The 14,673-nt window shown below is 43.6% G+C and overlaps 1 protein-coding gene across 1 annotated transcript in view; it reads left to right on the top strand.

Annotated features, from left to right (window-relative positions):
- The window catches only part of kdm4b (lysine (K)-specific demethylase 4B), a 52,677-nt gene that overhangs the window by 19,034 nt on the left and 18,970 nt on the right, over positions 1-14,673 (top strand). The window contains 3 exon segments of the mRNA XM_069679993.1: positions 2,259-2,362; positions 6,905-7,042; positions 14,358-14,554. Of these exon segments, the coding sequence (XP_069536094.1) occupies positions 2,259-2,362; positions 6,905-7,042; positions 14,358-14,554 (439 nt within the window).

Genomic DNA, 14,673 nt, shown 5'->3' with positions numbered 1-14,673 from the left:
ATTTGACGCTCAGATGAAGGAAAAAAGTCTGAAAAGGAAAGCGACCGTCAGCGAGGAAAATCAAGAGTTACAAGCAGAGCCAACCGTGGACGTCACACATGCAACACTGTCTGGATATCTGGGACGTGTGCTCCCGTAATTACAGTTTATCGCCATGGTGACGCCAAAGAGAACGAAACTGAGATCTTTGAGATGATCACTTTAAAGTGTTTTATCTGTTAAATGTTGTAGGAATTGCAATTTAGTTTGTCAGAGAGGGTGGTTAGTCTTCACTAGCTGACTGGAACAAGCATTATTTTCAGCTTATCAACTAAATATTCATGTTATCATGTTTTCAAATACTAATGGAGATTTTAAATGTGAGTGTTAAACTAAATAGGTTTGATAACTCAAATTCAAAAAGGTTCAGATTAGATAGCGGCTTCATTATTTGATGAAATGCTATCCAGCCCCAGAGTCAGAATAAACACTGTGGACGTTTCTTATCACTCTCCATGTTGGCGTTGAGCTTTCAGTCACAGTCACATTGCTGCCTTCCTCTCTCCTCTTATCAAGGCAGCTGGCAGTGGGAGGAAAGCAATGCCAACGTTACTTAACAAGCACCCGCTGACCTATCAAAGCCGTCGTCGGCACAGGTAGCCAACTGTTTAAGAGGTCCTAAAACGACAGTTATGGGCGTAGCAGGGACACGTAATGGGGCCGGGACAATGGTCTTGTTACTTGAAAACTCCTCTCCAAACATTTGGCGCAGAGACAGCCGTCGCTCTTATCGCTCCTCATCTCTACATTATTTTAGCCATGGCTGCAGACTTATTGGGTGGCGGGGGCCGGGATGGGAGTGGAGGGTGCTCGGTCGGAGGCAGGAACTTAATTTTCAAACTCAAAAGGACAGAATGAAGCCTTTAAGTTAATATTACCCCGCGGAGAGCTCAGAGAGCCAGCTGCATTTTAATGGGGATTAATACCCGGGCTCTGTCGGCACATTATTCACCTTTATCAGCTCCAACAAGCAGGCAGGCGATGAGAGAATAGAGGCCCTCTATCCCTCTCTTGCTTTGTAGGGTGGAACAGAGGCTGAAACAATGCAGAGAAAATGAAGGATGAAATGGGCGCCGATTATACTGTCAGTCACATTAAAGTTTAACTGGGTGGAGGCTTGGATGGACCCCCCTTTGAGGCACCGGCGGGCGCAGACAGCAAAGAGTGGGAGAGAAAGCGATGGAAGAGAAATTCTTGCTTTTGATTATGCCGAGGCCGTCTGAGCTTCTCTGTCTCCAAGAGCAGAAGTGAGCCTTTGTTTTAGGGAGAGAGTTTGAGCTTTGAAAGCCCAGAATGTCAGAGGGGTGTATTTTGATCTCAAAGCAGTTTGTGTTTTTTAGGAAGGTGGGCTGGTTGTTTTATAACGAAGGTTCAGCTGCTGTGCAAGTGCACTTTCATTCGTCAAACACAGATTTGCACAGAATACAATTTGAGTTTTTCTAAGGTCAGTGTCTGCAGATGTTGTTCTTACAAGTAACCCTGAGGGCCTACACATCAATTATTAAAGCTCACTAGTTTAAGGCATCATTTTATTTTGGAGGGAGTTAATTATGACACATTAAATAATTAAGACCACGCTTGAAACAATTGTTGCTCCTGTCTTCCACTCTTTGTTGTGCTGCTGCTTCTTTAAAAGAAGTCGTGCAATATCTCTACAAACATCTTCAGGCAAAGGTTTTCTCTTTGCTTGTGCCGAACAGGATAAAGATTTTTTTGTTTGGGAAGTGACGGGAACCGTTTGTGCTTTTTCTTTGTTCCACAACACGATCCAGCAGATACTTCCTGAAATCCCACCTGGAGGCACACAAACAATACATGTACATGCGCCGTGGTAACGGGATTATGCCACACTTCCGGCGAAAAAAATTAAATCACGCCCATGTCAACGAGTAAATGGATTTCCTTTTTTCCAGGTTGTGGGATTAACAATAAAATAGTAAACACTCTACAGAGCTGCATTACTGCTGGAGAAATGTGTTTAATTGGTTATGCTTATTTAGCATTTTTTAAATACTTACCTGCCAAAAACACTCTCTTAAAGCAGAACCCCAGCTCTGAACAGGTTTCTAATACATTTGAGACATTAGGAAGATTACAGAAGCATGCCAACCACACACAAGTCTACATAATGTTTGTTGTCATAGAGCCCACAGTATTTGTTTCTCCGGGTTGTAAGTGAAATATCTTCACCGTCCGGTGTTTGCTTTCACCCTCTGCAGGCTTCTTCCCCGGAAGCTCCCAAGGCTGCGACGCCTTCCTCCGCCACAAGATGACGCTGATATCTCCGTCCATCCTGAAGAAATATGGCATTCCCTTTGACAGGGTGAGTAACATAACAAGACATATTACCAGTCACTGTGATAAAATAATGTGTTTTTTGGTGTTAATTATTACGGTGTTACTGTTTGAAGCTTCGATATATTTACTTCAGTCAGTTCTGGATAACGGTCACGATGCTTTGATAAAGGTACATCCACTTGCCGACCACTTTTAATATGGTTTAACATTAGGGCTATACCCATCAGATTTGACTGTTCATTATGATGCTCTGACTGTTCAACATCGTGTCACACTATATTAGCCTTCATGAGTCTCTCTGTAAGATGCACCTTTATCAGAGTTTGGTTTGAGCGCTGAACGTTGGTCGTACGGCACGTCATTGAAACATTCCAGCTTACTTCCTTTTTAGTGTTTCAATTAATGTCACCATATTATGTTACCTGTTGAAGTATTTTAGTCAGCTAGTGAAGTAAAGTTAGCAGCCAACAGTTAATGAATGAAGCCCGGGTGAAGGGCACTGAAGAGACACTGCTCTTGAACGTGAAACCACTTTATTCAGTGATTTTACTGGTTTTAATCACCAGCAGTGATTGCACCAGCTGGGCTCACGCCCGGGTGTAAGGTTACATCCGACTTAAAGCTGAAAGTTACGACAGACTTTACATTACGCCCTGTGCACCAGTTAGACTGAAGTCCTGTTTGTGTTGCACCTGGGTGTATCTTTTTTTAACGCCTAGGATGGAGCAGGCGACAGTTAGAAAGTCAGACTTCAATCAAAGGTAAAACAAACGGTGAAAGTAACGCTCACAATACTTTAAAGAAAAACACTGTGGCAGTGCGTCTTGTTTACAGGCTGATTAATGAAAGGGCAGTAAAACAAGAGAGAGTCATCCGTGATCGGACGGCGAGCTGATCGATTCGTTTTGACGAGTCCTGTTTGAATTAATTAAAGAGCTCTCCCCTCAGCTGCAGCGCTGTCCCTGCCCTGCAGGTGCTGATTGCACTCAGATTTTATACCAGTGTGGCCTTTCAGAAGACAGAGGGAGACATGATAAATGTTCATCGGACAACAGCATGCTTGATTATTACTATTTATTGCAGCACTGATCAATTTCCTTCTCGAAAATGTCCTGCTCTGCAAATAATTCAGCTCCCAGTAAAACTCATTCAATGATCCTTTTCTACAAACAAGCTCGCGGCAGCTCAGCTTGCAGCCCCTCATAATGTTCTGTCCATCAAAGAAACACTGATTTCTGACATACAGGTGCTTTAACCAGCGTTTAATCACAGAGTCTGTTTGCTGTAGGATGAGAACACCTCTGCAGATAATTCCGTTCCCAGTAAAAACAATGACATTTGAGCCTCTGTTTTTAAAGTCTACAGCCTGTCGTACTCTGTGTACAATGACGCAAAGGCAAAACAACAACTCCTGTGCAGTTCAACTCGGGGTCTTCTCCACTGATGATTCAATCCATTAAGGCAGGAAGCCTTAGTTCACACAAAATCATTTGTCATTCAACGTGCAGTCATCTGCAGTGTTAAAGCTTCAAAGTTTATAATGTCCTACTCAAAGACTCTAAAGCCGCTTTCCCACTTGCTAACCTGCCGTGTTTGTCACCTGCTAACACACGGCTTTTTTGCTTCATGGGAAATGTTCCAACCGGCATTCAGACCCGGGTTGGCAGTAGACCCGGGTAATTATCGCCTCGGCTCCGATTGACATTGATGGGAACACAAAAAGCGTATCGCCACGCTAATCTCCGCCCCCTTTCCGCCGCGATGATATGCTCCGTCGGTAACGTCTGCGACTCCTCGTCATCTCAGCTGCAAATTCTGCCCGTCTCCGTCCGAGCAGCGCTCGATCATCATTCCAAATTTGTGGCCGCCGAGTTTGATAAACAGACTGAACGAGTCATAGATACAATAAAGACCTAACCACCCTAACATTAGTAACGTAGCGCCTGTTTCCAGCGCGTTTGTGACGTCAGACGCAGCCGAAAAGAGATCGAAAGGAGTATACTTTACTGGCAATGGGAAAAGAGACAATCAGCATCTATAAACGGGTCTTCCTGGGTCTGAAAAACCCACATTAACGTGCTAATTTCGGTGGGAAAATGGTGTAATATATCCCTAGCATGTCAAGTGACTTAAATCTAACGTGGCTAACAGCTTCAACATTTATCTGTGAAGAATCGTCCCCCATCATCATACCCCCTTAAATCATCCTGATACTGTCTGATATGAGCCCATGTACACGACATCACCACACACATCCTCTGCTGCGTACACGTAGCTGCGATATTACAACATTAAAGGAGCCTAAAATATAAAATGTTAGACTTTTGAAGATTGAAGATTTGAATTCCTCGCTGCCTCCTGTCTGATAACATTAGTGGGTGTTGTGTAAATAGAAGAGGGTGGGCTTATTTTGAATGACAAACGCCAGCACAGGGGAGGTTAGTGCCTCGGCTTTGATGCAAACATCACAACTGCTACAGGCTGTAGTAACGATACAGTATGAGTAATGATCCTCTGTTGCGTCTGTCATGGGAAATTAATTGGCTTTTTTTTTTCCACCTTTCTGCTTTTGTTCTAGTCAGTAGGCAATATAAATCTGCACCGTGCAAAAATTAATGGAAGATTGAAGGAGAAAAAAGTGGCACAGAGCAGGCACGCAAAGTTCCCCACTGTCAGCAGAGGGTTACCCCCCCATCCCACCCCATTTATCTCTGCACTCCCCCCCTCAGGACGTCATTATCACAGCCAACATATTACTTGTTACACACCTACAGTACAACGCTTGTTTCATGTGTAAAAATAAAACCGCCTTCTCGCGCTCTTGCAAGAGCAAAAAGGGACGTTTGATATCTGCACCACTGCCTTTAGTTGAGGAAGTTTGTCTCCCGCTCTCAGCCTCCACTCCTGTTTCTCCCTTCATGCCTGTCACCTTATCTGGCTTGATGTGTCTCTTGATTGCCTGGATCCAGGCTTCACAAAGAAGTTGAGATCCTCAGCCAGGCATGTAGGGCTTAAGTTTTGGGGCATCGCATTAAAAAAGAATGTGCTTAACTTGTCCTCACATTTTTAAACACTCTCAGAATAACACCGAGCTCATGGGACGACGCTCAACACTCGGAGCAGCAGTCATGACTCATGTTATGCTGAATTAATTTTGCTCGCAAGTCAGAAAAAGTTTCGAGAGAAGTTGTTCCTGAGGAGTTGAACTACTAAAACCTCAATGGCAATTTTTTAGGGTAGAATATATTTTAGAATTAAATCAGATATGATTTGAACATGTGGAAATTAGTCACAGCTGCACGCAATGATCGGGTAAATCCAAAGTAATACATTATGAATAAGAAAAAGCAATGTGGGTGGCCTACACATCGAGAACTGATGAGTGGAGCATCCAACTTTGCAAGATTAAAATAAGTTAATAAAAGGGAAAAGCCTTAATACCAACATTAAAAGGGATATATGCAAAATGTTCACTGGAAGAATAGTGAAAACAGATCCATCCATCCATCCATTATCTACACTGCTTATCCTGCTCAGGGTTGCAGGGGGGCTGGAGCCTATCCCAGCTGTCATTGGGTGAGAGGCGGGGTACACCCTGAACTGATTGCCAGTCAATCACAGGGCCGACACATAGAGACACACAACCTTTTAGTCACCAATGAACTTAATGTGCATGTGTTGTGAGTAAGCCGGAGTACCTGTAGAGAACCCACTTCACACAGAACATACGTCCAAACAGGGATTGAAACCAGGAACCATCTAGCTGTGAGACGACAGCGCTAACCACTGCACCACTGTGCAGTCCAAAAAAGTAAAACGTAACAAAAAAATCTCTGGAAATGTTTTTCGATAGAAACGATAGAAAATTGTCTTTTTTTGTCTTAAAATAAAAGTCAATCACTTATTGAAAAGAACTTTGAAAGTTGATGAGAGACCGGTGAAATCGGGAATATACGTTTTTGGGGATATTCCAGAGGGAAAAAGGTTTTCTATGGCTATTATTTCAAAACTATTACAAATTACAGCCTGCCATCTGTTGATCCATCTACCGGTGCTGTAGTTAGCGGTAGCTGGCAGCCTACGGTTATGTAAATTGTTGTGAGGGTGGCGCCTGCGATGGCGATCATGACAGTGCATGTCCGTCACGAAGCGCTGGCAACAATCAAGTTAGTTTTCCTCGCTTAGGAAAGGAGGTGAGGAAAACAGCACTGTGGCATATTGTAAATAGGAGATGTTGTAGCAGATTGGACCCGGAAACAGTTTAATGCGAAGATGTGGAGTCACCACTTAACAACCAGATAGCGCCATCCTCTGGGTAAAATACTGTAATACAATAACATTCCTCTCTTTGCGTTTTAACCTGTTATATTGGTCGCACTGGTATAGGACCCAACCCACTTTTTAGGTGAAGTAAATGTGTTAAAAGTGCATCTTATATGGTAAATTTGATTCAGGTTCACAGAATAGAGCTGACAATTTAAGCACCCATACACACACACACAAACAGTTACAACTTGGACTCGTAAATTTGTAACTGTTTTCCTGTTTCTTCTCTCTCTGCGAACAGATAACTCAGAACGAAGGGGAGTTCATGATCACCTTTCCTTACGGCTACCATGCTGGCTTCAACCATGGCTTCAACTGTGCGGAGTCCACCAACTTTGCCACGCTGCGCTGGGTGGACTACGGCAAGATGGCCACCCAGGTAAGATGAGACGGACTTAGGAGGTTTTTAACGTTCAGTCCTGTAACAACGAGGAGATGGATGTTTAACAGAGACACTTGTATAAAAAGAAATGATGGGGTTAACGTACATTTTTGGGTCTTGAAATGTTTAGGAATAACCTGCAAAAATACAGAGGGAGAGCTGCCTGAAGGATGTTTAATGGATTAAAGAAATATTCTTGGCTCTGCATATGTGGTTTTTGGGATGCAGCTTAATATTCATTTTAAAGTGGTATGAGCAGGTCACAGGTTAGGGTTAGTAATTTAGACGTGAAAGAACAACATGTGAAAACCTTCACTTGCAGCTAATTATCAGCATACAAACAGCCAAATGACACTCTACTTGATCTGAAAGCAGCTTTGCAGCCTTCCTGCTCCGCCTGTTTGCTTCTCTGTAAAAGGATGAAGTAATAGATCATATCGAAATATAAAAGCAGAGTCTGCCTGTCTGCCGCACACCATCTGTTACCGACACTAACCGTACCCTCACATCCTTCCATTGACGCAAACCGCCGCTTTGCCTGTGGGCTGCTGAGCATGAAATTGACGGGGCACGGGGTTGGTTGTGGACGGCAGCACAACTACAATGTCCTCTGAAGGAACACCCCCCCTTGTCTTTCTTCTGTAAATTCAACATTAGTTTCATGTTCGCTTCCCTCCCTCTCTTCCCTTGTGTGCAAGTGTTCACAAATATGTGTATAGATGTGTGTATGTGTGTTCCTCTGTTTCCTGCTGCCTCTCTACTTGGCTGCGTGTCAGATTTATGAAGTGCCAGTTTGCAGAAGTACACCCCCACCCCGTCCCTCCCTCTTTCTAATTTTTCGACCTTCCCGCTCTCCCCATGTGGCCACTTGTAATTTAAGAACCAGTAATCCAGGCTCCAGCAGTCTCCCTTCCACCCAGCCTCGTGCTCAAGGGAGCATCTCCTCTACACTTGTCTCAGTCTGATAAAGAGGAGTGGTCCATACTAATCCGAGTGGACAAATTGTCAGAGCAGCACCACACGCAGTCAATGTGAAAGAGAACAGCTCGACCAGTGAGACCGGCTCTTTCTGCCAGTTCATTTCTTCCTCCCTCTTTCCCTTTGTGTTCTCATAGTCTTTGGGTTGTGTGGTAGCGTTGTGGTTACAAACAGGGTCCCTTAACTGATCTGTTTTTTCTGCAAAATACATTTAATTACTTTGTAAAAATCCACCCAAGGCATCTCCTCCTTCTGCCTCATTACAAATTCCTGAGTCTGCATAGTCCCCGCCCACTCTGCACATTTCCATCCGCCCCCTCCGTCGCGAAAAACAAAACGCGTCTCTGCCATCGTTTAGTGGCAAGTTGTTGAAACTAGCTAGCTTGAAATGTAGTAATTAGCAGTAGTAACGTTAACGTTCGTAGTCAGTCATGAGTTTGCAAAAATTGCGATGGCGGTTACAGCTGGCTCGCACATCGCCCAAGTGGTTGCCATAGGCTGCAAATTATGATATACACAGCATCACCCCGTCCATTAACGGGATTGGTTCCTCAGGTTTGTGACGTCTCAAACCTGCCAATCTGAACACGTGTTGTTCAGCCTGTCCTTGGTACACTGCAGTTTAAAAGCAGACAGGCCCAGCCATGGAGATGACTGCTGATGATGTCCCTGATATGTCTTGTAGCACATGAAGAACACCACATGGAGATGTTTACAAGGTTAAACACTTGATCTTCACTGCAGGGGGCCTTTAAGAGGGACACATTACTAGAGACATCTACATAGAGAGAACATACGGGGCGCTGGTTTAGTGCAGTTGGTAGAGTAGGCGCCCCATATACAGAGGCTACAGTCGTCGACTCAGAGGCCGCATGTTCGACTCCCGCCCCTTGGCCTTTTGCTGCATGGCATCCCCAGCTCTCTTCTCACTGTAATTCCTGTCTCTCTTCAGCTGTTCTATCAATAAAGGCAAAACAGCCAAAAATGTGTACATTATTTACACCTTTCACTTGTAGGTATGTTGATTTGTGGGACATGTCGATTCATTTCCTGGAATTGGCTAACTTTATTAGATTTTTAGTGCCTGCAGATCCTGAAAACATAAATTGGATCGCCTGTAGTTAAAGCCAAAACATCTGCTGCAACAGCCTGACTTGGTCTGATAAGACGAGTAGTTTATCCTGAATCATGTTTCTGTTTTAACGTTAACGCTAACCCTTGATATGTTTGTTGTGTAACTGATGAGACGCTTTAGGACCTTTCTTAACTTTTGCACGTCTTACTCCATGTCAAGCGGTGAGCAATATTCTGTTAAAGTAACTTTTGATGGTCACAGTGAGACATATTATTCCCACTCAATTCTATCGGAGTAAATTGTGTTAAACAGTAGTTTAAGGAAGCCACCTGATCAGCAACAATGAAGTCTCTCATTCACCCTTACTCTTTAACTTAACTCCCTCCGTCTTCCTCTTTCCGTCTCTGGCTCGGGCGCTCATCTGTTAACTCGTTTGGCCGCCTCCCCTCCCTCTCTCCCGCCCTCCCCCACACCGAGCTTTATTCTGTCAGCACCAAACAGGACAGTGAAGGATGGGGCTCGGGATCGAATTTGTCACTGTTCAGGGGCTGCCAGCCCTCGACAGAGAGGAGGAGAGAGCGAGCGAGCTTGGGCGTGCTTTATGTCTCAGTCTTCTTAAATACAAGCTCCCCAACTGCTGACCCATCTGTCTGACCAACTAAGCGAACACATTGGTGCGGTCAGTGCAGGCCTACTGTCAGCAGTCCTCGTGTGCTGCGTGGGAATGTACTTCCACATTTTTTCTGACTTTGCAGGCTTAATTAACCTTCTCCGCAACCTTTCTGACGATGCGTGAGCTACAAGCCGTTGAATTTTAGTCTTTCAGGGGTTCAACATGTCACTCTTATTACTTCAGACTGACTGTCATTGACTGTGGTAGGGATCTAATAGTCACACATGTACTGTAGATGGAATTTTATTTGGCATAAAACAGCTCAGCAATGCGCCCACTTAAACACTGTCCATGGCAAAGGGATCTCGCAGATTATTCTGGAAATATCTGCTGCAGCAGTATCATTTCTAGATGTTCCTTTGTCACTCAAAGCGTCTCTCTCTGCGTTCGGTGCTCAGTCACACTTGGCTGCTGCTCCTGCAGGCGTCCATGTTTCTGTCTGGGAGAGGAGTAGAGATCATCCTCCCAGTCGTCAGACTAAATCACATCAGTTCTTCTACCTGAAACAGAATTGCAGAGGAATCACTCGTCTCGTCATGTTTTGGCAACTCGAGCATGCTGTGATTAAACATACTGAATTGTTAGTAGAATTACCTCAACGATACCCAATAAACAAAAGCATTCTTGTATATCTGTGGTGGGCTTAGTGCATTATTAAACAGATAAAAGACTTTTTCCTTCAGTAAACACTGCCTACAGCTCAAGATAGTCTTGTACACCGTAAATGTATTTTCTTCAGCAAACTATTATTTTTTTCTAATCGGAGTGTGAAAAGAGGATTTATTTACTTCGACTTTAATTATCACATCAGAGACCTGTGATTTCACACTGTACGTGTCTAAGATGTGAGACTGCCCAAAGGCATCATTTTCCACATTGAAAGTCACAGATAAAAGTTTGAATATTCAAAACTGACAATTTCAAATTAAAAATTGCACTCTGAAAACACCCAATGAAGTTAGTTGCATATATCAAGTCAGCACAATGACATGGAAACCACGGATTTAAATATGTTTATGTTGCTACACCAGAAGGGGCAATTGCAACATTTTTGATTTATAGTTCATTTACATCTCATGTCATTGCCTCTTGAGTTTATTGGAAAGATTAACACATCCAGTCCCTTCAGATACAAGGACAGTCTTTAGTTAGGAGAAAGGTAGACCAGAGAGTTCTGGCCTAACAGTGAGATTAGTAGGTCCTGTTTCACCTCAGTTAAAGTATTGCTTACATTAAAGTTATAACCTCAAAGATCTCAGTTTCGTTCTCTTTGGCGGCACCTATGGCGGTAAACTGTAATTGCGGGAGCACACTTCCCAGATATCCAGACAGTGTTGCATCAGTGACGTCCACGGTTGGCTCTGGTTGTAACTCTTGGTCGGACTGTTTGCCTTCATCTGAGCGTTGAATTTGTTTCTCTTTCTTTCTCTAGTCATCGATCTTTTCTTTGTTTGTTCAGCCATAGTAGATTACTGTTTACTCACAACACTTGCAGAGACTGGAAAAACAGCTGCTTAGCTCCGCCTACCCTCTCTGGCAGACCAACCACTGCTGGGTGATGGAAAACGCGTCACTAACTGGGCGCCGCTTGTGATTTTTTTCCACGAAAGTCGCCACAGACAGCCAGTCTGTAGTTCTGCAAATGCAAAGGCTTTCATCAGTGGGCCAAAGGCTCAATCACCATTGCGTTACCGCATTCGGCGATAGATAGGGATTTAATAAACATTTATTTACATGAACTTCAAAGAAGTTGGTGCAACATAAACTAGACCGATGCAGCCATGCGGTGTTGTGTTTACTGCTTGTTATGCACACACTGAGGTCGACAGTTGTGAAAGTTAAACACCAGTCACCACTTCTGTTAATCTACTTCCCCTTTCTTTTGCATATTAAGCAGCTGTTGTTTAATTTTGGGTGCACAGTAGAAGATAAAGAAAGGATGGTAATGAGAGGGAGCGTGAGAAAAATGAGAGCAATTTAGCGTTTAGTCTCGGACATCATTTTCTCTACAGCATTAAAATCTTTAGAAACATTTTCGGAGCAGACAAAAGCAAACGAGGCTTCAGATAAGTTTTAGTCTCACTGCACAGTTTCACAGCACGAGCAGCTGGATGATATACAGCCCTGCTGTGCCGTATAGAGTGTGCTTTGCACGTCTACAGTTTTTAATTACCTCCCCGATCTTTCTTCATGCTTCTACTATCTTACTGGTTATTTCTGTCCTCATCAGCCACAGTGTGATCAAAGCAAGCGTAAAGAATATCGGATGATCGATATTCGGTGGGGTCAGGCAGGCCAGACTGAAACCTTGTGTTATTATTAGTATTTGTTACATCCTCTGAGTCCACAGAGCCACCGAGAGGCCCCAGGCTCTGGCTTCTCTGCGGCTCCAACAATTTAGCTTCATTAGCAGCCTGGGTATACTTCAGGGCTCATTGACTATCTGCCTCGGGGTGAGTTTTGTTTTCCCAGATCTTGTGCATCTGCAAATCTGTTTCCCTCCTCTAATTAAGTTTTCATATGATAATAAAGTGTAACTTGTCCTGACCCTCGAGGATGGCAGCAATCTCCACAACCTCTTAATAGTTTTGGTAGAAATAAAACGAGCCTTTAAATCATTTTAATAAATGAAAATACATTTTCCCAGGTGCGATCAGTAACGGAGCAGTATTTATCTTTGTGCGTTTGTAGTTTTCTGGCTTGTTTCAGTTCCTATTGAAGGTTTCATGATGGTAACAATCAGCTGCACGCCACGCTCACTCACCCCCCCTCTGCTCTCTAACCCCCCTCCCCCCCATCATATTTTAATGTTTCCGTCTGTCAAGTGGTGTCTAGATGAGTTGTAGACTGGATATTGTTTTCCCGGGTAGCGATAGCTGCTGTGTTTCCAGTAATTGAACACAAGGCTTTCTGCAAAGCTCAGGAAATAATAGGGCCAGAGTGAAATACAGCAAGCACGGCACAAAGGAAATATTTCCATCTCCCGTCTCTCTCCTCCCCCATCTTTGTTTGTTTCTTTTGTTCCCTTCATCCTCAAACTTCTTTTCGCTGTATCTGTCATTTCTCCTAACTTACATTCAGCACTTTGGTTTCATTTCACGGCTCTGACACTGACACTCTACATATTCCCTCTTCTCTAGTCAGCACAATGATTCATTGACTTGTAAAGTCTTTATGGAGTGCTCTTAAGGTGTGAGTGTTATAGGATCCAGCTCTGAGCTCTGCCTATTACCACATTTACCAAAGTCCCATTACCTTTCACATTGTACTTTCACATCATACTTCAGGGGGTATTGGCTGAATTCAAATTTACGTTGACTTTATGGCAACAGGTGTTGTCTACGAGTAGATAACAAACCTTATGATTGATTTGTTCATTTAAAAAGTGCAAATATGTAAACAATAACGTCACCCGTTATTCATATACGCAGTTTTATGGGCGGCTTAAATAAATGTAGCAATGACGATGTCTCTCCCACCATACTTGGGAAATAATTAGGGTGAAGTCAAGTACTGTAAGGTGTCAATTAATAGTATTTCAAAGGCAGAATCTGAGCATATTAAAGTGATAATCTCAATGATTTTCATTTAAATAAATGTCTATTAAGTCACAATTTATCGCCGAATGAGGTAACACGATGGTGATTTAGCCTATGGCCCACTGATGAAAGCCTTTGCATTTGCAGTATTACAGACTGGGTGTCTTTGGCGACATTCACAGAAAAAATCACAAGCGGCGCCCAGTTAGTGACGCATTTTCCATCACCCAGCAGTGGTCGGTCTGCCAGAGAGGGTAGGCGGAGCTAAGCGGCTGCTTTTCCGGTCTCTGCAAGTGTTACAAGTAAACAGTAATCTACTATGGCTGAACAAACAAAGAAAAGATGGATGACTACAGATACAACTTCAACAATAAGTGAAAATCCAAAGAAAAAGAAACAAATTGGACGCTCACATGAAGGCAAACAGTCTAAACAGGAAAGCGACCGTCAGCGAGGAAAATCAAGAGTTACAAGCAGAGCCAACCGTGGACGTCACACATGCAACAGTGTTTGGATATCTGGGAAGTGTGCTCCCGCAATTTATCGCCATAGGTGCCGCCAAAGAGAACCAAACTGAGATCTTCGAGATTACAACTTTCAGGATGCTTACTTCTTTAATTACAGAGCCCAGCTTCTTCATCACAGAGAATAAAGACCAGTTCCTGGCACGGTGCAAAACACACGTCATAGATAAGAATCTAATGATAGATTTATTATAAAACTCTCCTTTAATGAATTCCTAAAACTTGAAGAAAAGTCTCTCTGTGAAGTCTCTGCTGCTCCAATCAGCTGTCCTCAACCAGCCCCGTCCATGCTGTTTTCTTAGTCTGTCTGCCACAGACTGTTACCTTCTCGGTTGATCACTCACTGCTGCGTTTTCAGTCAAAATCTGTGAAGTGTTGCTAAAAGTGTCATGTAGCATCTGCTCCATATGTAGACATACAGCAGCTTTACAGCTTGTCTGTCGACTGTGTAAATGAGAGTCTGCGTCATGCCCTACCTGCAGCTCACCAGCCATCTCTTCTCTCTCTGCTTGTGTTCCTCCAGTGTTCCTGTCGTAAGGACATGGTGAAGATCTCCATGGATGTGTTTGTGCGCTGCCTGCAGCCGGATCGCTATGAGCTGTGGAAGCAGGGCAAAGACACTGCGGTGTTAGACCACCTTAAGGCCACGGAGCTCAGCAGCCCCGAACTAGAGCGCTGGAGGCAGGATCGTGTAACCCAACGTGCAAACCTCCTGCGAAGGTGAGAAAAACCACATGCATTGTGTAGTTGAGGTTGTTACACATTTTACTCACATATAATACATATCCAAATTTGCAAATTCCTGTGTATATTATATGAAGTTGATAATTCACCGGTCC

Source organism: Semicossyphus pulcher, unplaced genomic scaffold (assembly GCF_022749685.1).
Source record: "Semicossyphus pulcher isolate SPU_LCO1_2020_fin unplaced genomic scaffold, fSemPul1.0.p SCAF_4, whole genome shotgun sequence".
Lineage (NCBI taxonomy): Eukaryota > Metazoa > Chordata > Actinopteri > Labriformes > Labridae > Semicossyphus > Semicossyphus pulcher.
Note: the sequence above shows the minus strand (reverse complement) of the source record. Positions and strands in the feature narration are given on the sequence as shown.